The sequence below is a fragment of the Anomaloglossus baeobatrachus genome, chromosome 3 (genome assembly GCF_048569485.1).
Source record: "Anomaloglossus baeobatrachus isolate aAnoBae1 chromosome 3, aAnoBae1.hap1, whole genome shotgun sequence".
Taxonomy (NCBI): Eukaryota; Metazoa; Chordata; class Amphibia; order Anura; family Aromobatidae; genus Anomaloglossus; species Anomaloglossus baeobatrachus.
Window position 1 is genome coordinate 581,792,165 of NC_134355.1, and position 27,243 is coordinate 581,819,407.

The window sequence follows — 27,243 nt, forward strand, 5'->3', positions numbered from 1 at the left end:
GAAGTGAAAAAATAAATGCTGCACTGAACTTCTATGTTATTTGAAACTTGGATTGGTTCCTGGGACTATATACGGAGATTAGCACTGCTGTCCTGCCTCACTTTGACTCCACGTGGATTCCTGTGAGTACACCTCTTCCTGTTTCTGTGTGGTGCCGCTATTCAGTGCATTTTCTGTTTCTGTTGTCAGGAAAGTGTGGCTCCCGGCCTGAGAATTGCGGTCCCTGGAATTCGGCCTGGGGGACGCAGAACTGATCATTTCCACGGACGACAGCGAGTTGACCCCCCCCCGGCTGTCCAGGGCCCCCGACACTTAACCGAGTGCACCAGGTTTTGACATCGGCCCTGCCGATTGCTATCATCTGCCGTTTCCAGCGCTCCTCAAATCCTCTCCTGCATCAAGTGACCTCATCTCCTATTTTTTGGCAGTCATTTCAAATCATTAGTTAGTTTCTTACAGTAAGTGCATGAGAGCCTTGTTTTGAGTTTCATACACTTACATTGAAAAAGTGGCCTTCAATTATCACCCAAATCCTGTGTGAGCTAGCTAGTCGTAGTTGAAGTCACATGAAGGAGAGGACATGAGCAGTGCTGGAAACAGCAGAAGATTGCGACTGGTAGTATTTTAATAAACAAACTGTACACACATTACTGATGGCTAACAAAAAGGGTTAATAAAAAAGAAACGCTTGAGTAGTCTTTTACGTCAACCATTCAAACTATGAATAATGGTTAAGACCTAAGCAATGGACATCACTTGGGCAATAATACAAAATTAGAAGATCAGGACATTAAATTTAAAACAAAAAATTCTGTCACATTTACCCTAATTTCCTTCTGTGTTGATCAAGAGAAAGCAGGATTCATTTTACAAACGCAAAAGTTAAATTCATTTGTTGGTCTTACATGAATTGCCTTCAAAATGTCTAAGCTTAGAAAACGTGAAACATTTTTTTTACCTTTGTTGTCATGTGCTTTGGAAAGAAAAAATAAGGGATGGATGTAATCACAAGGCATCCACATGCTATGAGTAGACCAAGCCACCAAGCCCCTATCCAACGTGGATCACCTGGGTTAATGTCAACTTCCCCTGAAACAAGAGATAATAGTTATCATTAACAAATTAGATAAACGAGTTCAATTATGGCATTCCGCATATGAGAACATAACAGTTTGTGCATGTTCTAAATTTTCCAATTTTCTTCAGATTTTTGTTATTCTAATTAAGAATGATACCGATATTACTAGTATATGGTGTAAGTTCTCCATCTTTACTCACCAGTGTCAACTCTTCCAATGTCGACAAACATTCTCAAGACCATGGAACCAAGAAGATACCCGAACGCTGGTCCGAAGACTGAGATTGCAAACAGAATGGCTGCAGACAGACAAGAAGAATGGTTACATCACATAGATACTAAAAATATATTTAATTCAGCTTAGATTTAATTTCTTACCAATATACAAAGGTGAATTGTTTGGTTCCGCAAAATCATCAATATAGGAGATACCAAAGGGTTGTATAGGTACTGTGCCAATTCCAGCCAGTAACTGCCCCACCACCATTATCGCCCACATCTTGCTGGAGTCAATGTTTTTGGTTTGGGATGATCCTTGGCCTTGAGTCCTTGTATCATACATAGTCCTGTTTTCTCCGGTGCATAGTTCTTGCTGAGTTTTATTTCCTGTCCAATAAATCAATATGTCAACTTAAGTGAAATGTTCTGTCTATAACTTAGCTACGTGACCTTGTCAGAATCAGAATTAGGTTCTGATTGAATCACTCTGTGTTAACCACTCAAAACTGGGCGAGTGCTACTTTCAATATTATCAGCATCTACTGGATACCTATACAATTGAGACTGGTGACAGAGCAAAGAAGTATTGGCTCCCACATGCCATTCCCCATCCTATCCGCAGTCCGCAGCCGGAAAGACTCATGCTCCGATCACTGCATTGCCCAGCCGGCAAGACTCCTGCTCCAGTCACCGCATTGCCCAGCCGGCAAGACTCATGCTCCGGTCACCGCATTGCCCAGCCGGCAAGACTCATGCTCTGGTCACCGCATTGCCCAGCCAGCAAAGCTCATACTCCGGTCACCACATTGCCCAGCCGGCAAGTCTCATGCTCTGGTCACCGCATTGCCCAGCCAGCAAAGCTCATACTCCGGTCACCACATTGCCCAGCCGGCAAGACTCTTGCTCTGGTCACCACATTGCCCTGCTTGTATTCGGCTCGAAAATCAGGAGATCCTTGTTAGGTGAGTATAAGGAATATTGATTTATGTCTCTTGGGCACTTATGGGGCATAATTACTTTTAAATGGGAAAAAAGAAGGCAATAATACTATTTGAATGTGCACTAATGGATATTATTAATTTTTAGGGTATATAATTTTGAGGACATTAACAAATAATCACTTTTAATAGAGCAATATGAGGATATAATTAGTTTTATGGGCAACTAATTATTTTAAAAGTGGGAAGCATTAGGAGGTCATTATTATATTTTAGGGGCATTATTAAAGGGTATAATTACTTTTAAGAGGGCACAATGAGGGCATGAGTACTTTCTACTTTCAGGCAAGTGTTAGGAAACCCCATACACATTAAATTATAAGTCAGAGTTAGAAACTACTTAAAACACCACTCCAGCATTTCTTTTTTTTTCTAAGCACTGGAGTGGTGCTTTAAATCTAAGTCCCCTGCTCCCCAGTCTTATACTCACCTTCCAGCGTTTTCAATTTTTCATCATCGTTCTGGTGCCCATAACTTCTGTTTTGCCGTATGTGAAAAGTTACACCAAAAGCGCTCAACGCAAGTCTATGAGAGGCAGAACAAGGCCAGAATGAGGCTCTCATAGACTTGTATTGAAAAGTGGCCTCCTGTTAACTCCATGAAACACTGGAGCTGCCAGCAGGTCACAAATTTCAGGAAACCAACCGGAGTGGCAGCGATGGAAGATGAAAACGGGGCATGTGACTATAAGACAGGGCAGGTGACTTAGATTTAAAGCACCACTCTAGAGGTGAAATTAAAAAAACACTGGAGTGGTGCTTTAAGGGATTGTCAGGAACTTTTACATTGAGAGCCTATAATTAGTGTAGGTCATCAATATCTGATAGGTCACACTGAACACCCCCACAGAGCAGCTGTTCCTGGTCCTGTTGACTGGAAATGCTCAGTTGTGGATTTTCACAGCTCTTTCTACATTATAATGGTGAATCAATAGCGGGCAGATGTGCAGTATCTGCTGTAGCCACTATACTAGTGATGGAGCTGTGCTGCACACCATCGCAAGTGCCAGGGAACAGCTGATCATCAAAAATGCCGGGTGTTGCAACCCCATCGATCAGATATTGCTGAGCTATTAAGGGTAGGGCATCAATTTAAAAGTCCCAGACAGCCCCTTTAAAGGGGCTTTGTCAGCAGGTTTTTTCTCTGCAATCTGAAGACAGCATGCTGTAAGGGTTAAGATTCAGTTCACAGCCAGTAGTCTCTTATCTCAGAGTGTTTTTGTTTGCAATGTTAGTTTAGCTTCAGTAGCTTAATCCTTAGTGGTTCTGAGGAGCAGGTGAACTGTAGTCTGACTCCAGCCCCCCCCCCCTTGTGATTAGCAGCTTCTGTCTATGGAAATGTGCACTGAGAGCCTGGTGTGGGCTGTATGGGCTCTGCTACATGCAAAAACTAAAATCTTACATTACATCAGAATGGCTGCACCCAGTAAACTAAGTGATACATCTTTAGATTCAGGATCTCTTTTCCTACATTATGATGCTCTCAGATGAGGTAGCAAAAACCTGTTGACAGATTCCCTTTTAGAGTCTTTATTCCTGCCTTCTTTTGTATCAGCATTGTATTAACTTAAATTGGAAAGGTCTTATATTTATTTTCATTTTTTTTAAAGTCATATTATTATAATATGCATTTGTCAATTTATAGAAAACAAATAGGGTTCAAAGACCCAAGCATTCTCGAGAAGAACATACCATGTTCTATTGATGTGTACTGATACCTCTCCGAGAGGAAGTGTGGTACTGTCAGTAGGAATGTCCCAAGGGCTAGCAGTAAAGCACCAATACCAATAACACGAGGTCGATGTACCCGACATCCAAAATAGCTTATGAAGATAATCAGCACAGCATTACTAATCTGAAACAGAGGAAGTAAAAATCAGCACAATATGAACAGAATTAGATTGACATTGCTGTATAAAAAATTATCAGATAAAATCTATGCTAATGGTGAGATAGGAGATAATACTGTTACGTCAAGAGTCAGTGAAGAGTTACTAAAAGGATATGTTTATGGTTAGACAAAAAAGGTCTACTTTTCTTGTAGGAATAGCGCCTCTCTTGCAAGTGGGATTTGTCTGGTATTGCATGCATTTGATAAACAGCTAAAGAACATCTTTATGCAACAAATGATGGTGGACCTACCTCGTGGATGCTTGAGAGAAGACCAGAAGTCGAGCTGGAGAGGCCAAAGCGTTTCTCAATTGTGGTCAGGCTGCTCTTAAAGTAAGCGCTGTACAAGAGCTGCGAGAGCTGCAGAAGAGCATGGCAAAACACAAAAACCTAAGGAAAAAACATAGATGCAGTCAATATTTTTTTCCTGCCATAGTATTTTTTATGTTTCTCTTTCTGGTCATAGAAGGGACTCTGAATAACAAAGGATCTCATGATGGTGTCTGGTTTAGACACTCCAGATGAAAGGGCCTGATTCTTATTTTCATCTCCCTTGTCATGGCCTTTCAGCCAACTTATCGCCCGCTTGTTTGCGAACGGTGCAGTTCCTCTGATGAGGGAGTCCTGCCAACTAACGGCAAAGAGCATGACGCCAACCAGGGCTGGGACGTATCTTCAAGGATCCCACAACAGCCGCTGGTCTTATGATACCCACTCCCTTATACTGTTATCTCAGAATCCAAACAGATTTTCAGCTCAATAGACAAAATAAATATCACAATAAGTCATTTATAAATGAATAATGCTGCATATAATGGATACGGGTCTCTAGATGTTATAAGATTTCTGCGGGATGTTCTAAGTCCCGTATCTGTGGGAGGACGTGAGATATGGAGATCGGAGGGCCTGCTTCCTTGTCACATCAGGGGGTGTTTGATGTCACTCACTTAGCGCCAGACACGGATATTCTATTTCTGGGAGAATGATGGAAATCAGAAAAACAAAACAAGGCAGCAACGGAGCAGCATTGTAGGAAAGGTCTATCCAAAAGCTTAGACGATACTGGATGTGCCCAAGAAGAACTGCTACAAACTAATGTAGGGTGTACAGTATAACTGTAGACAATATTTACAGTGTACCATCCCTTTTCAGAAAACCTGTAGTGAAGCATGCTCTTCCTGTCCTCTTCCCTCAGGAGGGTAAAACTATTTTTGATGCACATCCCAGTCTAATACGTCCAAGAACTTTTCGGGTTCGTATGATTTGTAACTTACTATCCAACTTTTTAATCATAGAATAGTAGAGTTAGAAGGGACTTCAAGGGCCATCGAGTCCAACCCCTTGTGAGTGCAGGCTTTCCTAAATAATCCCAGCTATATGTTTATCCAGTTTCCACTTGAAGATTTCCTTTGATGGAGAGCTCACTAACTCCCGTGGTCGCCTGTTGTCGCCAAACCGTCTCGGATGGAAGAGGTTTTTTTCCTCACGATTCTAAGTGAAATTCGAGTTTTAAAGTTAAACAAGGCTGTAGCTGACCCCATCCACTAAAGGTTAAGAGGTTGTCGCGTTTTTATTTCCGCGTTGGGACACAAAGGTACGGGTTAGGGGTTTGGTATATGCCATCAGTCTTTTCAAACTAAACATCCCTAGTTTTTTAGCCGTACTTCATAGTTTTGAAAGGGTGGTTCCTCTTTATCACCATTATGCCCACATATAGGTATTTGACTTTGTTTTCTTCATTTTTAAGCATTTATTGCCCCTGCCATTGCATGTCCTGAACTAAAAGTCTACCTCTCGGACAGACAGGAGAGCGGGAGCAGAGAGACAAGGCCTCGCTCCCACTTCCTGTAATCCGTCTCTGCTGCTACAGACAGATTACACTTTACAGCAGGCACGGGACAAGTTATGTAGATGTGGCACTGCTAGTGTTCATCACCTTGGAGTGACTTTTTAAGGGAATGAAAACCTAAATAAAGTGAATTGTAGATGTCCTATTTAGCATGTTGACCAGCAACTGAGATCAAGTTGTCTGAAAGTGCAGCAGTCATTTAGGAGTAAAAATTATTAATATTAGCATTTCCCTACCAATTTTCAAACTATCAAAGCAATGTAAAGCACAGTATTAATGTGAACCTTGCTGCAGGTGCATATATGCAGCTATAGAGGACACAGAGGTGGCAGTCACATATGGATGAGGCCCTCGTTGGTCAGTATGTCGTGCTTCTCATCAGCTATTAGACTGATTAAAAATATAGACACAACACTTTTGTTTTTGTTCCCATTTTTATGAGCTGAACTCTGAGATCTCAGACTTTTTCTATGTACAGAAAAAGCCAGTTTCTCTGAAAATTTGTTCACAAATTTGTCTAAATCTGAGTATCATGAACACTTCTCATTTTCTGAGAATCCATCCACCTCACACTTGTGGCAGGTGCTGATTAGACAGCATGATTATTGCACAGGTTTGCCTTAGGCTGGCCACAATAAAAGGCCACTCTAAAATGTGAAGTTTTATCTAATAACAGCTATTTGGATTGACAAAAGCTTTTATTTACTTTTAGCTATTTTCATTATTTATTATTTATTTCACATATTTTGCCCCCACCCCAACTATAGGGTTATAAAAGTCCTTTGGGGAACATTTCATTATATATGCTTTTTCCAGATTTCCACTGGTATATTGGCCCCAGTTACAGGAGAAAATTCAGCCTCCTGGTAAAATAAACCATCTGTATCTTCCCTATAGGAAGCTTGGTTGTATCAGACAGTCGACTACTTGGTCCCGATCACATGCAGTTGCTCTCTGCAGTATAGAACACAGACCGCCAAGATATTTGCCATCTATGGGCTGTCTGGAAGTAAAGCAATCCGCTAATCTATTACATACAACAAATCTGTTGTATTAGATGTAATATAATCAGTATTCAGTGGTTGTCTTTGTTCAAACACTTTTTTTAAGTTATTTATTATTGATATTTTACAATTCTGTACTAAATCATTGCTTAATACAGTTTTATGTTGCAAACCATTCATACATTGAAATAAATAATAAAGCTGTATCCAGTATGCTCCAGAGCTCCCCATAGTGGTGGCTGCTGGAAACTTGTCATTTAATTTTTTTCCCTACATGTGAGGTCCATGTATGTCACACATTAGGTGTTGGTGTTTGGGGCAGGCTCATCAGCTGAGCTCATCTATACAGGGTAGGTTATTCAGATGAGGACTGCAGCTCCCTTTCAGTCTCTGACAGCAACATTTACATAGCACGACTGCATAGCAGAGTCTTGCCAGTGCTCTTACTATACTGTTTAGTCTAAAAGGCGCATTCAAAATTAGAGTAAAAATTAAAAAAATGTTGAAAAACATTTAGAAAATAGCCAACATTAAATCCGAATGCCCTACTTTACCAAATCAGATTTAAAAAAAAATTGCATTATTGTGTCCATAAAAGTCTGATATATAGAAAAATAGCAAATTAGTTTAACCGTATGGTAAATGATGTAAATGAAAAAAAAAATTGAAAAAGGCTCTTGTAGGAAGGAGTTATAGTTATGTATATGCATGGGACATGGAAATTTACATCTAAAAAACAATATAAATTTGTATTAATAAAGTAATCATGTGACAAGGTGATCTCTTATATCTATTTATACTGGCACCCTAAATTGAAATGTCTCTATCTGGTTTAAAAACCTACATGTCTGAGCAGAAAGGATAGCAGGATCCTTTCTGTCCAGACATGTCGGTTTTTAACCCAGATAGAGGCATTTCAAGTTGGGGTCCCAGTATAAGTGTATATAAGAGATCACCTTGTCGTGGTTACTGGGCTCACATGCATTAGCCAATATATAAGATAAGTACCTCTTTTTTCAGATATTCCTATTGCAGTAATGCAATACCAGAGTTCCCTTATTAATTGGTAGCATTTTGGAGTGCAGCTTTATGTACTTTTGTAGCCGTGTTTTCAGCTAGCACCTGTTCACACCTATTAGAGGTCAGTCTTTTTGATATAATTTAAGAAATGAATTAGCACAGAATCAGTCATCCAATGCAGAGCTGATAATATCTTATGAGCGTTACCTACCCAATGTGGTCAATCAATGGTGTCAGAAGTCATGTAACTAAAAAATGCATCTACCTGGATGAATGGAGAATGCCGAAGCATCCTGCCCTGGAGTAACGAGGGCTACAGTCGGTGTATATATAGCTTTCTTCATGATTTTACAACATTCCTTGCCTTTTAATAAGCTTAATTGATAAGTCGGACAACTTTTATAAGTCCAGAAATGTTCTATGTCCGTTGAATTTAACTCTAAAACCCAGCAGTAAAAATGAATTAGACTTTCCTTCGTGAATTACAGTCGCGTGCGCTCCATTTGGTGCCTATGCGCAGACACATGAGATACCTGTATTATGTTGCTTTGTTACATGCCTTTGAAAGATCAACTGAAAATCAGAAAGTGCAATGAAAGCCATTGATAGACAGTGTAATTCCTGCACACAGTCCCCACCACACGGGGCCTCTCTGGCAGGAGAAGAATCAGGTCACATGTCGCTATTTGTTCACTTTTCCCCGTCAATAGCAAAAATCTTGTCCTCACGAAACGAGGCCAAAATCTGCTTGGCATACCGCTTGACACAGTGTAAGGCTATTAACAAATAGACACAAGGCAAATAATATTGCTGGATAAAATGTCCAGGTTGGATGATAACATTAGAGACCACTCATACGGTTCCCTTTATTTTAACTCAGGAAAACCTTCCTGTTTGCCTGAAGAAACATTGAGTTTGTCTAATACTACTCTAAACATCCTGTTATAGATAAACAGGTATAATAAGGGTAAAGTAAACTTTGTAGTTTTTGTAAAGGATCCCAAGATATTGCCCGATAATTGCTACAAAAAAATGATTTCACAATTTGCTTCTACAGAGCAGTTCCTTAATAGGCCATACGCATCACAACCAAACTTCTTCATATTATTGGGATATGGCATCTAATTAAAAAATATGGGGGGTCCGATTCATATAACTCCCATTGATACTAATGTCACAGTGCTGGATTAGCCTTTTAACCCCTTCAGCCCCCGTGCACTTTCCGTTTTTGGTTTTTGTTTTTTGCTCCTTTTCTTCCGAGAGCCGTAACTTTTTTATTATTCCGTCAATCTTGCCATATGAGGGCTTGTTGTTTGCGGGACGAGTTGTACTTTTAAATGAAACCATAGGTTTTACCATATATTGTACTGGAAAACAGCAAAAAAATTCCAAGTGTGGAAAAACTGCAAAAAAAGTGTGATCGCACAATAGTTTTTGGGATGTTTTCTTCACCATGTTCACTATATGGTAAAACTGATGTGTTGTTGTGATGCCTCAGGTCAGTGCGAGTTTGTAGACACCAAACATGTATAGGTTTACTTGTATCTAAGGGGTTAAAAAAAATTCACAAGTTTGTCCAATAAAAGTGGCGTACGTTTTGCGCCATTTTCCGAAACACGTAGTGTTCTCATTTTTCGGGATCTATGGCTCAGTGATGGCTTATTTTTTGCGTCTCGAGCTAACATTTTTAATGGTACTATTTTTGCACAGATGCTACATTTTGATCGCCTGTTATTGCATTTTGCGTAAAACATGCGGCGACCAAAAAACGTAATTTTGGCGTTTGGAATTTTTTTGCCACTACGCCATTTACCAATCAGATTAATTGATTTTATATTTTGATAGATCGGGCATTTCTGAACGCGGCGATACCAAATATGTGTATATTTATTAATATTTTTAACCCTTTCATTTTCAATGGGGTGAAAGGGGGTGATTTGAACTTTTAGGTTTTTTGTTTTTTTTTATTTTTTAAAACTTTTTTTTACTCTTTTTTTTTATTTTACTAGTCCCCCTAGGGGGCAATAGCGATCAGCAATCCGATCGCTCTTATCTATCTGCTGATCACAGCTATACAGCTGTAAACAGCAGATTCAGTCACTTCCGGTTTCCCTCTGCTCCGTGCTGAGGAAAAACGAAAGTGAAACTTCGTAGCTGCAGGCGTCATCACATGACGCTGTGCTACGATGGCAACCACCGAACGTCACGTGATCACTCACGTGACTTCCGGTGGGGGCAGCGGTAAGTAAAAAACATGGCCGCGCACATATAGATCTCGCTGCCAGACTTTGTCAGCGAGATTTAAGGGGTTAAATGTTGCGAGTGGAGGCGATTTCACTCGTAACATGCAGGCACACATGTCAGCTGTTGAAAACAGCTGATATGTGTGCTGACCGTCGCCGCCTGCCTGCGGCAGGGGGCGGGGCTTAACGGGACACGATCCTTGACGGATAGATCCGTCCAAGGTCGTGAAGGGGTTAAAGTTTTATCCACATACACTGACAACTAAAAGGGTAACAATATTTTAAACTTTTGACTTTCAGGCTCCATATCTCACCATCCACTACAGCTTCCAACGTGAGACTCCCTTCATTTTATAGACAATCATCTTGGCTATCTCATACATAAATTTGACATGCAGCTACTTAGCATATGATTAGTTATGCAGATTCTTGTCATATCACTGGATTTTTACTATTTTGCTCCTCGTGGTGGAAAAATCTTTTTCTTATTGTATACTACAAATTACAACCTGTTCTCACATGCCATAAGAGCTCAGTGTGTTAATAACTTGATTGCGAAAGTGAAAGGCCACTGGTTCGAATTAAGGAGCAGCCATGAAGAAGATTTCCCAAGAAAAGAGAAACAGCATCATCCATCTCATCGATAGCAGTCTCTCGGCCAAGAAAATCACCAAACTGCATCATGTGAGGCCATGAGAGTTTGAAGAATATGAAATGAAGTCCGTCCATCCATTCAAGAACCAAGAAGTGGACGTTGAGGGTTGGAGTCAACAAGTCTGCTCATCACAAGGTCTATCAGTTCTTGTGTGATAAACACAGCAGTGGGGGCGGCTCATATGCTTTGTCATAGGGAGATCACAGACGTCCATGCAAGCACCGTGCAACGTACACTACATCAATCTGAAATGGTGGCCCGAAAGAAAGTGAAGTCTCAACTTCAATAACATCTTAAAAAGCATTGACTTGGATTTGCAAAAATGTTCGAAAAGTGGAAATCAGAAGATTGGAAACGGTTTATTTGGAGCAATGAGACGAAAGTCAATATACGAGGCTCTAATGGGTGCAAATGAGTCTGGAAGAAACAAGGAACTAAAGGGCTAACGGATCAAGAAATTGAAGAAACTGTCGTTAGATGGAGGAAGCCTGATGACATGGGGATTTTTCTCAACCAAATATGTTGGATACTTGACCAAGATCAATGGTGGTCTCAATGCTCAGCTACAGTATATGTGAGTACTCTTCAAGATGAGTTACTTCATACACTTGAGTACTATGGGTATGAAAAGGACAGTGATCTGAAGCATACATAGAGATTGGCAAAGAAATCGTTCTATGACAATGAACTAGAGGTGCTGGATAGGCCCCCATAGTCTCGAGATTGCAACCCAATTGAATATTAGGTAATTTGGTAAGCGTTGAGGAAAAAACTGTATACATACCCAAGTGAGTAAACCAGTATACACCAACATTGGGTACATGTAAAAGAGACCTGGGATCAGATTGGTGGAGACATACTTGAATAGCTCAACCCCCTAAATGCTTTGTTCACTATTGATCATGGCATTTAGGGGGTTAAACAGCCAGGGGCGGCATGGGCAGTGACAGCTGGAGCTTGGATATCACTTACGACAATCATGTGGGCACAGCTCCTATTCCTGCACGATTACAGTGACGTAAGTTTACGTCATAGGTCGTGAACCCCTATCCAACCATGACGTAAACTTATGTCAAAAGTTTGAAAGGGTAAACAGTCCACGAGAAAAAGACAACATGTGGATGGCATCTGAATACTATCCGATTATTCTACTAACCCATAGACTTGCATTGGTGAGATTGATCTGAGACATAGATCAAAATATCATAAAAGTCCTTGGGATTTTCTGCTCACCATTCAGTCATGTGAACAGCTCCATAGAAATTCTATCCATCTATCTGGATATAACTTATACGTGAATAACTGATGTCTGAACGAACCCTTAATGTTATGGGTTCAGGAGGCAAATTAAAGACAAAGGAAACTACAAACTGACAATTATAGTCACACGTAGTTGTGAAGATTTTTTTCCACATTGTACATTATGTTCCCAAATACGTACGTCATAGATGAGTCAACAGCACTGCCATGACTCCTAGGTGAAACTTGGTAGAAATTGAGTTAATATCCATAAATATAGTTTGTTGTCATTTTGCAGGCAGTTGTACAATACAAAATTCCCTTGTGGGGCAACCTGGGCTTGTGTGCTCACATTTTCTCCATTGTAGATCTTTCATTAAGAGTCTTGACAGGTATTTCTTCATAATAATGTGCCTCAGGGTGCTATAAAAACACTGTATGTTTCCTTTAAAAATATCCCATATTTTCCATATCCATGTTTTATAGTTATGTTCTCCTAACTTTAAACTCCATTGAACTTTATGCAAACCCCCAGATGTAGAGTTTCCATTGCCAGCTCCTGTGTCATGGTGGAAATCTTTTCACTATGAAAATTCAGATAAGTCATAGAATAGACATAGAAAAGATTAGCCAGAAATATATTGTAGGATGTACCCATAGTTTGTTATAAAGGCTGACTATGGAATAACTTAAAGGGTCGATCCCAATAATCAGTTTGCATGCAAAATTTGCAGTACTAAGTACATAAAATACCATTTTCACATTTTTTAGCTTCCATTGTTCCCACTTGATAAAAACTAATTCTGTTTAGGGTGGGTTCAAGACTAAATCATTGTCTTTTCACTTTGGCAACTGACAAAACAGCTATACAATGTAAAAATGTAAAAAAATAATAATATCAGGACTACTCAATAAAAACTTTTAAAAACATATATTACATTGGTTCCATCCCAACAAGAGGTACGCTCCCCATTTATAGTCTAACATTATATTTTAATAAACGAAAACATAACTCCCCAAAGATTTAAATAAATGTGCAAAAATATACTGTATATTACAGTATGCAAAAAGTAAATACCCAATTAGTAGGCTGAAAACAGAAAACTGCTTGGTATCACAATGAAAATAAAATGGTAATCACTGTATCATAAACTACACTCAGAAGTAAAATCCTACAAATTACCGTAATACATAAAGAAAAAATATATCTACTGTGCACAGAAAAAAGTATGTCGCCATATGGAGATAAAAAAAAGTCTCATCACCTTCCCAAACAGTGGCTTCATCAGGGGTAATCGAACGTGGTTATAACCAGTGTTAACTAGGACTTCTACATAAAGAGAATTATCAGTCATTTGTGTCATTGTATGTAGATATACACGCATACAGGAATAAACCCTCCAAATATAGAGGATTGTGCAGCCAGTGGGCTCGAGGAATAGACTCCATGAAAAATAAATTAACATGACTTGTTTATTTTGGACTTATTACATTTTGTTTTCAGACATAATTAATTTTTTGACCAATTTTGGGGGTCAAATTTAAGGTACTGCAATGGGGGCACGGTGTGCCCCTTTCTATGCCAATCTTTTATTTGGTTGATGGGAATGGATACACAGGTTATTATCACTTTACTATCAAAGGGGAGTCATAAAATAGTAATGTTTCATATATAATGCTTTATTCTTGTGAAAGGGATATAACTGTGACCAGGCACTCCAATATGGTGAAATTATTTGAATTTTATTTTTAATAGGAGCCAAGCCAAGAAAAAAGACATTTCGGTCTGAGTTCAGATCTTCCTCAGTTAGAACCAGTAGCCGGTCGGAGGCTGCCTGCATGCGGCAATAAGGGTGCAGTGCTCATCACTACAAGGGGTGGATACCATGTGCACCGATAGTGCTGCATTCAGGCAGCTTCCCACCGGCAGTAGGTTCTAACTGAGGAGGGTCTGAACTTAGGCCGAAAATTCTTTTTTCCTGGACTAGCTACTGTTAAAAATAAAATTCAAATTGATTCACCATATTGGAGTGCTTGATCACATTTATATCCTGTCTGCGGTTTTGGACCCTACCAGTGCACACAGACATAGTCAGAAGTGCAGTGCTTTGTAGTTTGTATAATATTATTCTTGTACATGGGGAACACAGATTATGCTTTAGATATGCAGACTAACTTTATTTTTTATGACTATGCCCTAAAAGGGAACCTGTCAGGTCCAATATGCACCCAGAACCATGAGCAGTTCTGGGTGCATATTTCTAATCTCTGCCTGTCCCTTTATAAAGAGATCTTTAGAAAAAGTATTTCTAAAGATCCTTTATGATATGCTAATGAGCACAGGGACTATTCGCAAGGGCGTTAGTTTCTGTATTCATTCTGCCTTCTTCATTCTGCCTTCTTAGCACACCCACAGGGGTATGTTAACATGCTATTTAATTCCTATAGCCCAATGTCATCATTGCCAGTGACACGCGTACTTGTGTTCATTGCACCGCCTCAGAATGCTGGTTTTTGTCTCAGTGTGCATGATCAGAAGTCCCCAGACTTTCAGTCATGTGCACTACACCAGTTTGAAGCTGGGACGTGTACACCCGGCTTCATAGTGCGCATGAACGGAAGTCCAGGGACTTCTAATCATATGCACTGAGACAAAAACCAGTGTCGGCCACAGTGACAGCAGAGAGGTGGGTGACCATACTGCCGATGCTGCGCATTCATTAGCATGTTGGCAAACGCACAGGGACATGCTTACATGCTAAGGGGGAAGACTAGACAAGGGAACTAACATCCTTGTAACTAGTCTCTGGCTTCATTGGCATATAATAAAGGATATTTAGAAACACTTTTTCTATAGATCTCTTTACCTATGGTACTACAGGCTGGCACTGCTAGGCAGGGATTAGAAATATGCACCCAGAACTCATGATTCTGGTTGCATACAGGACCTGACAGGTTCACTTTAATTTCTGTTTATCACATACTATTTCTGATTTCACTACATATATTTATGATCTTTGTCTGGAACTGATTCACTTTTTTCTTCTTGGTTCCATCCTTCACAGTTATTTTGCCATGCTATTGTAGAGGCTTTGATCCTTCCCTGACAAGCAGAGCAGAAAGCTATTCATATTGGCTGTTCTACAATATGCACAGGGTTGCATTGTAAAGAACTAGCATTGGGGAAAGTGGCTGAATATGTGGGTCCACCAGTACTTAGTTCATTAGGTGGACGCGTACAATACTGTACATTTTGACCATCAGGTGGCACTATGCTAACAGCATACTTTTAATAGCATGTGACTGTCAAATATTGCTATATTTAACTGTAAATAAAAAATAGGAATTTCAATATAGAGGCTGCAATATGTGAAATTCCATAGAATATATCTCAACATTATGATCAATGGGTCCAGTACCCAAATCAAAGGAACCAAAGTTTTTCTTACGCATTTTGGCGATCCGATTAATCTGCTAGGCTAGATACAGCAGTGCAACTCTATTCAAGTGAATAGGGATTTGCGGCAGTTCCCAGTGCAATGTATAGCCAATAACGTTCATGAGCAGGGAAAAACTGCAATGAAGTATCTAGGGATCAATGGGGTCCTGGTAGTCAGACCCCCACCCACCAAGATGTGATGCTGCATTGTAGGTGAAAAAACACACATTACGCTTTGGTCTACAGAGAGTTTGGACTGTGACCAAGTAAATAGTAACGTTTCATTGGCATTTCACGCTTGCTTCTCGCCCTTTAGTTTCTCCATCTCCGTTTTGTAATGCATTATGCCTTACACTCGCTCGGCCCTTGTCTTTCATGCTCACTAATTCAATCCCACCCATATGACTCACTGTGACGGCTTAACGTGATGAAAAATGCAGAATTCTCCTACAGACCGCACAAGGCTCACGTCTTTCAACCAACTCATTTATGTTAAATTTTCTATCATCATTTCTTCTAATTATTGCAGTTTAGTTATATCATGTTATCAGAGTAATCATGAAGGGCCCCGAGGACAGCTGAATTATGCAACAGTATTTATCACGTGTATTGTAGCCTTCCATTGTAACATTAGGTCACCAGAATGAATGAGTCTTATGGAAATGTATCGGAGGCATAACTTCAATGCCATTCAGAATTTTAAGGCGTAAAAGTAAGTTGACATCTTTGACAATTGAACAATAGGCTGTAAGAGCTCGGGAATTAGTTGACACAGGTACCTATGGTTTTTCTGACCCCTTGGGTTGCATTTGCTGATATTTCTAGGACAACCAAGGTGAAGGGTCAGAGGGCTAGCTAGTTGATACTTTTATGTGAAATGGAGCATATAATTTCACATTTACTCTGTAATTTAAGGTCTGGAAGTCACATACATTCTGTACTTGAATGATATATGACAAGGTCAAGTCAACAGCGAAGGTCAACCAACAAGATTCCTTCTGATAGATCTAAAGGTTTTGCAATGCAGATAAGATTTGACCAAAAAAAGATTCTCACAAGACACATAGTTGCACCTTTTAACCAAATTAATATCTCAATACTCTCAATGAACCCCACATATTCATTGCCATGTACTAATCCCTAAGGGTATGTGCCCATGATCAGCGTCAGTTGCGTCCTGGACTTGGCAGGTCCTGACCTGCGGGGCTGCAAGTCTGTTCTGCAGGAAAACGCAGGAGACCGCAGCTGCTCGTACCTATGATCCAGGATTGGGGTGCTACAGTCTCCCACTGTGTTCTCCCTGCAGAGTACTCTTGCAGCTCCGCCGTAAACAATTGACATGCTGTGGCTCGTAAAATAGCAGGTCAGTGTTTCCGGTGGGAAAAACAAGTACAGTGGGCACGGGATTTGTAGAAGTCTCATCCACTGTGCTTGTACTGTACAATGCAGCGTTTTGGACGCAGCCGAGGCATTGTGCATCCAAAACGCTGTGAACATTGATCATGGGCACGTAATATATAGCCCATTAGAAGAAGCATAGTCAAACAACCACAAAATTATTTATAAAGGGATCAACTTATTGGAATTATTTTTATATATATATAAATACCACATCAAATTCATGTTATCAAATCTTCAAATATAAAGAATTCAGATATTCATATATTCAAGAATTCAATAGAGCGATTCCACAAAATAACAACTACATAGACACTAAAGCGGGCTTTACACGCAGCGACATCGCTAACGAGATGTCGTTGGCGTCACATCCGGCCTTACGAACGATCAAAAATACTCACCTTTATCGTTCATTGTTGTCCGGTCATTGTAATCCCGATTATCGTTGCTGCTTCTGCATGCAGGTTGTTCGTTGTTCCTGAGGCAGCACACATAGCTACGTGTGACACCCCGGGAACGACGAACAACAGCTTACCTGCGTCCTCTGGCAATGAGGTGGGTGTGTCTTTCCTTTGGCTGCTCTCCGACCCTCCGCTTCTATTGGCCCCCTGCCGTGTGACGCCGATGTGACGCAGCACGAACTGCCCCCTTAGAAAAGAGGCGGTTCGCCGGCCACAGTGACGTCGCAGGGAAGGTAAGTCCGTGTGACAGGGCCTAGCGATGTTGTGCGCCACGGGCAACGATTTGCCCGTGATGACCAAAAAAGAGGGGGGCACGTGCAATCAGCAGTGACATCACTAGCGAAGTTGCTGCGTGTAAAGCCCGCTTTAGACACCACATCCCATTAAACAATAATAAATAAATCAGGGTAATTCATAATGATGAGAGCTAAGGGAACCACAAATAACATAAAAATTCCATCTCAAATTTACTATAAATAGCCCAAATTAAGTTAATGAAACGTATAAAAATGATCATGGAGCTTCAAAACATCTAACCCATAATCGTAATGACGTAATATTCCCTGAGGAAGCCATCAGTGGCGAAACACGCATCTCTATATGTTTCATTAAATTAATTTGGGGTATTTTTGAGCTATACATCATTTTATTAAAAATAATAAAAGAAATAGCAAAAACACCAAAGCACCCAATTGTTTAAAAAATGTAAGATCCCAATGTTTGGAAACAGTGTTTACGGGACCTTGAGATAATAATGGTTTTAATAACGATCAGGTAAAATAACTGGTGGGTGTTGGAAAGGGTCACATTAGATGGATAAATTTGGTAACTAAATATATATATGAAATACTATATATATATATATATATATATATATATATATATATATGTATATATAGTATAATTATAATAAATTATTATTATAATAAATAATAATAATATATATATATATATATATACACATACATACACTAAATATATATATGAAATTTTATATATATATATATATATATATATATATATATAAATAAATATACTGTCGCTCCCACCACTAGGTACATAAAGATGCAGTAAGCCACAAGCTATTTGCTACAATGTCCTAAATAAAAAAAAAATAAATATATAATATCTAAAACCAACTGAACAATTGAGGGCAACATTTTTACTACAGACATTAGAAAATGTTCAAAGAAGTGTTGATTTCCATGTTTTTCTTTAATCAGTTAAAGAAATTAATAATTTGGGTGCAAAGTCATAACAATCACAGCATATGAAATGAAGCAGCCATGTTGCTGTGTACCATTGGACAGCTATGGGGATCTCACAAAAAGACTAGTCATTTCGGAGAAGTGCTTATATTTTTGGGGTCTTTTACACTGATTTCTAAGATGTTCTTAGTGTCAAATTACTAAGTAAATGAAACTAGTTCCTGGAGTGATTTAACTTGCTCTTAAAGTCCATAGTATTCTCTCCACTCGAGTTGTTTATTAAAGGGAACCTGTCAGCAGAAATTTCGACTAAAACCTAACAGATTCCCCCTCTGCAGCTCCTGGGCTGCATTCTAGAAAGGTCCCTGTTATCATAGTGCCCCCTTTCTGACCCAAAAAAAGAGTTTATATCGAGGTATCTTTTTGGCTTCTGATTCTCTAAATGTGTCATGGGGGCGGGCTGCCTGATGGCCGTTATTCTGCCCCCTGTTCCTGTATGCCGCCCCCATCGCTGATTTCCATACTTCTGGACGCCGCCCACTGCTCCAGCCATCCCCGCGCATGCCTAGTGCTCATCTCTCGTGGATGAGCACTGTGCCCAGTGTCACCGGTGGTGACGTGCGCGCAGGGTTTAGATTATGGGCGGTGCTGTGATGTTAATTACCAAGCAACCGCCCATAATCGCGGGACCGCGCATTCCCCCTTGGCCTGCTTCTTTCTGCGCAAGCGCGCTGCAGCTGAACTCCTCCTGATCGGTGTAGTCACTGCTCCGCGCTCCTCCCATCTATTTCCTGCCTCAGGGCAAGATGGGAAGGAGGTGACGTGAGTTCAGCTGCAGCGCGCTTGCGCAGAAAGCAGGCCGAGGGGGAATGCGCGGTCCCGCGATTATGGGCGGTTGCTTGGTAATTAACATCACAGCACCGCCCATAATCTTAACCCTGCGTGCACGTCACCAGCGGTGACGCTGGGCACAGTGCTCATCCACGAGAGATGAGCACTGGGCATGCGCGGGGATGGCTGGAGCAGTGGGCGGCGTCCAGAAGTATAGAAATCGGCGATGGGGGCGGCATACAGGAACAGGGGGCAGAATAACGGCCATCAGGCAGCCCGCCCCCGTGACACATTTAGAGAATCAGAAGCCAAAAAGGTACCTCGATATAAACTCTTTTTTTGGGTCAGAAAGGGGGCACAATAATAACAGGGACCTTTCTAGAATGCAGCCCAGGAGCTGCAGAGGGGGAATCTGTTAGGTTTAAGGCGAAATTTCTGCTGACAGGTTCCCTTTAATGAGCAAAACCTCAGCTCTAATGTTAGCAGCATACACATTTGGAAAATCTCAGCAAGTCAGTGCACTTTTTGTAGCAATTACACCCTCCCAAAAACATAAATGCAGCTGCAACATGTGAACGTAGTTTTAAAGGGAATTTGTCACCAGGTTTTTGTTCCCTCATCTAAGAGCAGCATAATGTAGAGACAGAGACCCTGATTCCAGTGATGTATCACTTACTGGGCTGCTAAATAAAAATCCCTGTTTTTCCAGCAGGGGATGATCACTAGCGGACTAGTAAACCTGCTGCCATGTAGTCCTCCATAACCATGAGCTTTGTATAACCCCACCCCCAGCACTGATTGGAAGTGTACTCTCCTCATAGGCAGAAAGCAGCCAATCAGTGGTGTGGGTGGGGTTTTATAGAGCTCAGCATTAAGAGCACTGGTAGATCTGCAGCAGATGAGTGTCTATCAAAACTGTAGCAAGCAGCCCAGTAAGTGACACATTGCTGGAATCAGGGTCCCTGCCCCTACATGATGCTGCTGTCAGATGAGCTAGCAAGAATTTAGTGACAGATTCCCTTTAATGTCCACGTGTAATTACTTAATAGTAACTGTAAAAGCTTGCCTAGAATAGTCAGGAGTTTTTTAATTAATGGTAAATTAGGGCCTGTGAATATTGAACACCACTTCTACTTCAGTCACACTTGTACGGGACATTTTACTTGCTAATAATTAGGAATATAAGGAATAAGAATATCAGCATATATATAGTTATATTTTTCATAGCCCATGAGACGGGTGCGACCTTTGGTATTTATGCTTAATAATATGTATAATTTAGCTTACTTTTGGAACATAAGCGTAAAAGAGTTCCAGATATAGACCTGACCATCCAGTTCTCAGCTCTCTACATACTCCTAGTATGAGGACTTGCCCGGTAGTGAACTGCTCCAAGAAATGTTATCCTGCACTGACAAGCTATTCCTGAAGTAGAAAAAACATAAAAGACTACAAAAGGACTGACACTGACCTTACACTTTACATAGCGGATGTCCGAACACTTATTTTTCAGACAGTTATTCCGCCTATCTTCTCATACACATGAACACTGGTCCCAGCTGAGTGTGCAAATATTCTGAACTGGTTGGGGTATTCCGAGTAGGGAAATCGGGGGCGTATCAAGCCTGAGAACAAACCCTTTTATATTTGCTGTCAGAAGAAAGTAGGGACAGCACCATGGACCATTAAATGGTCTAACGGTCCAGCTGAAATCAGCAGGTTCGGTCGACATTCATATTATGTATAAAGGCCGCTTTACACGCTGCGACATCGCAAGCATCGGCTAGCAATCTCACGTGTGATAGCACCCGCCCCCGTCGTTGTAACGATATGTGGTGATCGCTGCCGTAGCGAATATTATCTCTACGGCAGCGTCACACGCACATACCTGCTCTGCGACATCGCTGTGACTGGTGAACCGCCTCCTTTCTAAGGGGGCGGTTTGTTCAGCGTCACAGCAACGTCACAGCAGCGTCACTGAACCGCCGCCCAATAGAAAAGGAGGGGAGGAGATGAGCGGCTGGAACATGCCGCCCACCTCCTTCCTTCCTCCTTTTCCGGTGGACGCAGGTAAGGAGATGTTTGTCGTTCCAGCGGTGTCACACATAGCGATGTGTGCTGCCGCAGGAACGACAAACAACATCGTTACTGCAACAGCAACGATAATTGGGAAGAGGGGAGCATGTCACCGATGAGCAATTTTGAACGTTTTTGCGACGATTCAAAATTGCTCATAGGTGTCACACACTACGACATCGCTAAAGTGGCCGGATGTGCGTTACAAATTCCGTGACCCCAACGAGATCGCTTTAGCGATCTCGTAGCGTGTAAAGCCACCTTAAGAGTGGTTTTACCAAAGATTTTTTTTGCCCATTCTTGACATTCTCTGACCGTTTTTGCTATATGAGGCTGTATTTCCCCACGTGTCAGGTTTGAAGATGAGGCTCTTGGATTTTAACAAGCCTCATGTTTTGTTCATAATCAGATTGTGCATGAGAGTCCAGTAATGACTAATAAATGCGGGTTCCACAACTATCACTAGAACTGGGGGTCACCCAATCTCGCCATTCAATCTAGCAAGGGTGTTTGGGTGTATTTGTGAATGGTTAGAGCTGCACACGCATGGCCACCTCTTCTGTTATTATGGCCGGCACCCTTCAGAACGCAGGATCTGACGACCATGGTATTACTGATAGTTGAACACATCAGGAGAAGAACCTGAATCTAAAAATCATTCATCACATACTCCGTGGATATGCCATAAATGTTTGTCATGGTACAACACCATTGAGGTAAGCAGTGGAGTAACTAGAGTTCGATGGGCCATGGTGCAAACTTTGGACCTGGCACCCTCCCTTATGTTGGTCAGATGTATGTATATATTTAGCATTCTAAATCCTATAAAGACATACGATTTCCCCCCTCCCCCATTATGTAGTAAAGTCCCCATCCCTGTTCTAATGTCCCCCCATCCTGGGCTCCTTGCTCCTAAATATGTCCCCCATTCTGATATATATGCCCCCCCATCCTGGCAAATATGTCCCCCATCCTGGCATATATGAACCCCATCTTGGTATATATGTTCCCTATTCTAGCCCACATCCTGTTGTATATATAACCCCATCCTAGTAAAAATGTCCCCATATATAGGTCACCGTCCTGGTATATAGTCCCTATCCTGGGCCCTTCCTAGTATATACTGTCTCCCTCCTGGTATCTACTGTCGCCCTCCTGGTATATACTGTCCCCTTCCTGGTATCTACTATCCCCCTTTTGGGGCCCTCCTGGTATATACTGTCCCGCTGCTAGGCCTTTCCTGGTATATACTGTCCCCTTCCTGGTATATATGTACTCACTGTCCCTGGCAGCATCCTCCTGTGTAGGCAGCTTGCAGTGGCCGGCAGCTTTCATCGGTGTCGGTGCTATTGCAGCGCATTACATCATAGCCATGCGCCGCCCTCAGTCACTGGGACACAGATGAAAGCTGCTGGCCTCTGTTTGGCTGGCATGGTGTATCTCCATACAGAGACCCGATGGGTCTCTGCATCGCAATGCATTTCAGCAGGATGTGAAACCTTGGACACACATCCAGCTGAAGCACCTACCCTTCAGCCTCAGGCCCAGTCACAGTGGCAATCCCTATGACTGTGATCGTTCTGTCCCTGGAGGTAAGATAAAATGTCTGGCCACATCTTACTCCCCTCTACTCGTTCAGAATACATACATACTCAACTGAGCCAATTGTGCATGTGTGTGAAGGTCAGAAGAAATCTATAAAGTGTGGCCAACTAAAAAAAAGTGTAGATACTGTAAGTGATCTTAGCTAATTTTAATTAAAGCCAAAGTAACACGAAGAGTCGTTCGTTGATACATTGACACTTTATAGGAAAGCAGTCATGTTGTAAGGGAGGAACCAAGTTAGATCCACACACAGATCCACAGTTTACCAGTTCTCTTGCACTGAACGTGTTCTTAAGTACACAAGATATAAAGAAATTACAACACATAACTTATTGGAACAGATCCTATGTAAAGAAATCAACAGAAAGACTGTTGTCAATGCTTCCCAGGAGGTCGGATAATGTCCCCGTCTTTTCTAGTCTGTTGTAGTTACAGCTCAAGACATAATCATTTATGTAATCTCATTACACCTACATCTTAGTAACATATCAAACCAAATGCACGTTTTCCCAGTAGGCATTAGTCCTGGGAGATGTCTGACTTTTCTGAGACTAATCGGTAACAGGTAGAGGGGTATCGGAGAAAAACTCTAAACTTTTACTAAAATGCTGAAGTTAATCTATCTTCTGAGCAGGATGGCCATGTACAGTACAGACCAAACGTTTGGACACACGTCTTCATCCCATGACTCTAAAAATTGTAGATTCACATTGAAGGCATCAAAACTATGAATTAAAACATGTGGAATGAAATACTTAAAAAAGTGCGATACAACTGAAAATATGTCTTATATTCTAGGTTCTTAAAAGTAGCCACCTTTTGCTTTGATTACTGCTTTGCACACTCTTGGCATTCTCTTGATGAGCTTCAAGAGGTAGTCACCAGAAATGGTCTTCCAACAGTCTTGAAGGAGTTCGCAGAGATGCTTAACACTTGTTGGCCCTTTTGCCTTCACTCTGCGGTCCAGCTCACCCCCAAACCCTCTCGATTGGGTTCAGGTCTGGTGACTGTGGAGACCAGGTCATCTGGCGTAGCACCCCATCACTCTCCATCTTAGTGAAATAGCCCTTACACAGCCTGGAAGTGTGTTTGGGGTCAATGTCCTGTTGAAAAATAAATGATGGTCCAACTAAACGCAAACCGGATGGAATAGCATGCCGCTTCAAGATGCTGTGGTAGGCATGCTGGTTCTGTATGCCTTCAATTTTGAATAAATACCCAACAGTGTCACCAGCAAAGCACCCCCACACCATCACACCTCCTCCTCCATGCTTCACAGTGGGAACCAGGCATGTAGAGTCCATCCGTTTACCTTTTCTACAAAGACACGGTGGTTGGATCCAAAGATCTCAAATTTGGACTCATCAGACCAAAGCACAGATTTCCACTAATCTTATGTCCATTCCTTGTGTTCTTTAGCCCAAACAAGTCTCTTCTGCTTGTTGCCTGTCCTTACCAGTGGTTTCCTAGCAGCTATTTTACCATGAAGGCCTGCTGCACAAAGTCTCCTCTTAATAGTTGTTCTAGAGATGAGAAGGTGTGTCCAAACTTTTGGTGTGTACTGTACTTGGTTGTCCTCAACGTCCTTCTAATTTTTTCTCTATTGGTTGGTTATTGTGTCCTAACTTGAGGAGAATGGGTATAACACAAAGTCCTCCACAGATTCTTTGAGGCTCAGTGGTTAGCGCTGTTTCAGCCCTTGATTTCGATCCCTACAGAGACAATTAGCCAGTTCATTACCCATGTTTTGGTGCCTCAAATATTAGACCTGCGTCTTTGTGTAACTGACCTACTGATTACAAAAATGGCATAATTTTTCTTTTATCATTTAGGTTTTGAGATACAGAACATATAGTATACCATATATCACTCTTACTCTGCTTGTCCATAAAAATCTGTATATATTAATATACAGTAGTGTTTAAATAATATCTTTTAACTATGAAGGAAACATTTTAAAAATGACAAGAAAAGTATACTGCGTGAAAATCTGCTTATTTCATACCAAAAGCACAGATTTATAGTAAACAAGGGCTGGGCCCCTCTGGTGCACCGTCATGCACGGAGTGCTGGTTTTGAAATGAAAATTTGAAACAGAAGAAGCTCCTTTTGTAAGATTTCCAAGAGTGGGATCTGCCAGGAAATTCCCGCAGAAGAATCCAACAATAGTTTGCCATCATTAGTGGAGTGAAGATGGTGGTCGTGCCCTCTGTGTGACCTGGTCCATTCGGGAGGGGGGGCCTGCTGATCCCAGCACCTATTTTGGCTGGATGTGAGTCTGAGGACATTACTACAGGATGTGGCTAGGATTGTGGCCACTGCTACAGGATGACGCAATGATGGGGACATTATTGCTGCATGACACCATGATTGGGGACATTATTACAAAATGGCGCCATGGTGGAGGACATTATTACAGAATGGTGCCATGACGGAGCACATTATTATAGGATGGTACCATGATGGAGGACATTATTACAGGATGGTGTCATGATGGGGGACTTTATTACAGGATGGAGCCATGATCTGGGACATTACTACAGGATGGCGCCATGATAAGGGACATTATTACAGGATGAAACAATGGTGGAGGACATTATTACAGGATAATTAATAATAATTGGGTGACATTATTACAGGATGGCACCATGATTGGGGACATTATTACAGAATGGCGCCATGATGGCGGACATTATTACAGGATGGTGCCATGATCGGGGACGTTATTACAGCATGGTGCCATGATGCGGGACATTATTACAGGATGGCACCATGATCTGGGACATTATTACAAGATCGCACCATGATGGGGACATTATTACAGGATGGCACCATGATCAGGGTCATTATTACAGCATGGCACCATGATGTGGGACATTATTACAGGATGGCACCATGATCAGGGTCATTATTACAGCATGGCGCCATGATCTGGGACATTATTACAGCATGGTACCATGATCGGGGACATTATTACAGCATGGCACCATGATGGGGGGGACATTATTACATGGAAGGGTGAACATATATGGCTTAATAGGGTCTAGAACAGAGTTCCCCAACTCCAGTCCTCAAGGGCCACCAACAGTGCATGTTTTTAGGATTTCCTTAGCATTGCATGGGTGTTGGAAAGATCACTTGTGCAGGTGATTAAATTATCACCTGTGCAATACTAAGGAAACCCTGAAAACATGCACTGTTGGTGGCCCTTGAGGACTGGAGTTGGGGACCCCTGGTCTAGAACACTATAAGCGCCCATATATATTTTACTAGCCAAATTTTGCACCAGGGCCCATAAGACTCTAGTTCCACCACTGCCCATCATGTCTGAATCCCATCATCCTTGGTATCTGGCTGTTGTAGTGACATTTTTCACATGGCTTATCCCTTGCCTCCTATACTATGATACCTATTATACAGTTGTTACTTATCTTTCACTATCCAATGTTTTGGATGTAAAACTATATTTGAAAATATGTGAACACGCTCACTTAATGTAATAAGTTGTACGCTAATACACAAACCAGGTAAATGAAGAACAAGTTGAAAAACTCAGCAGAATTTACATTTATGTGCATCTGTTTTATACAGATCAGGTTGTGAAATCCAGTTTTTAGTGTTTTTCATGTGCACTTTATTCATATTTTCTTCTTCTTTTACTTTTTTTGTGCATATTTTTAAAGTCAATTTTCTATGTATTCACCTGCTTTTGTCTTATGGACGGGGTTTGAGGTTTCCAGATTTTTTTCGCTTATTCAACCTTTGTGGCTTTTGAAAAAGTTTTTAAATATTTGCTCAAATATACTCCAGTACTTCCCCTCCCCCAAGAGTGATTTTACCTACACCTAAAAGTTTTGCCCAAAATTTGCTATATTTTAGAGAAATGTGCACCCTTTTGTGCCAAAAAAGTCACAAAATCAAGTTAAAAGTAAAAATAAAGAACATTTTTTTATTTTGTTCACAGTTTAGGAAACATCAATTTGAAAATTATATTGGTATAAGAAATGTCAATGAATACCCAGAGCCAAAAA

At 41.1% G+C, this 27,243-nt stretch overlaps 1 protein-coding gene across 1 annotated transcript in view; it reads right to left on the bottom strand.

Moving 5' to 3' along the window:
• SLCO2A1 (solute carrier organic anion transporter family member 2A1) overlaps nt 1-27,243 on the bottom strand; it is an 84,048-nt gene that overhangs the window by 40,165 nt on the left and 16,640 nt on the right. The window contains exons 2-6 of the mRNA XM_075341000.1: nt 4,437-4,574; nt 3,987-4,149; nt 1,457-1,684; nt 1,279-1,377; nt 959-1,089 (exon numbers count right to left, since the gene is read on the bottom strand). Of these exons, the coding sequence (XP_075197115.1) occupies nt 959-1,089; nt 1,279-1,377; nt 1,457-1,684; nt 3,987-4,149; nt 4,437-4,574 (759 nt within the window). The remainder of the gene's footprint in view (nt 1-958; nt 1,090-1,278; nt 1,378-1,456; nt 1,685-3,986; nt 4,150-4,436; nt 4,575-27,243) is intronic.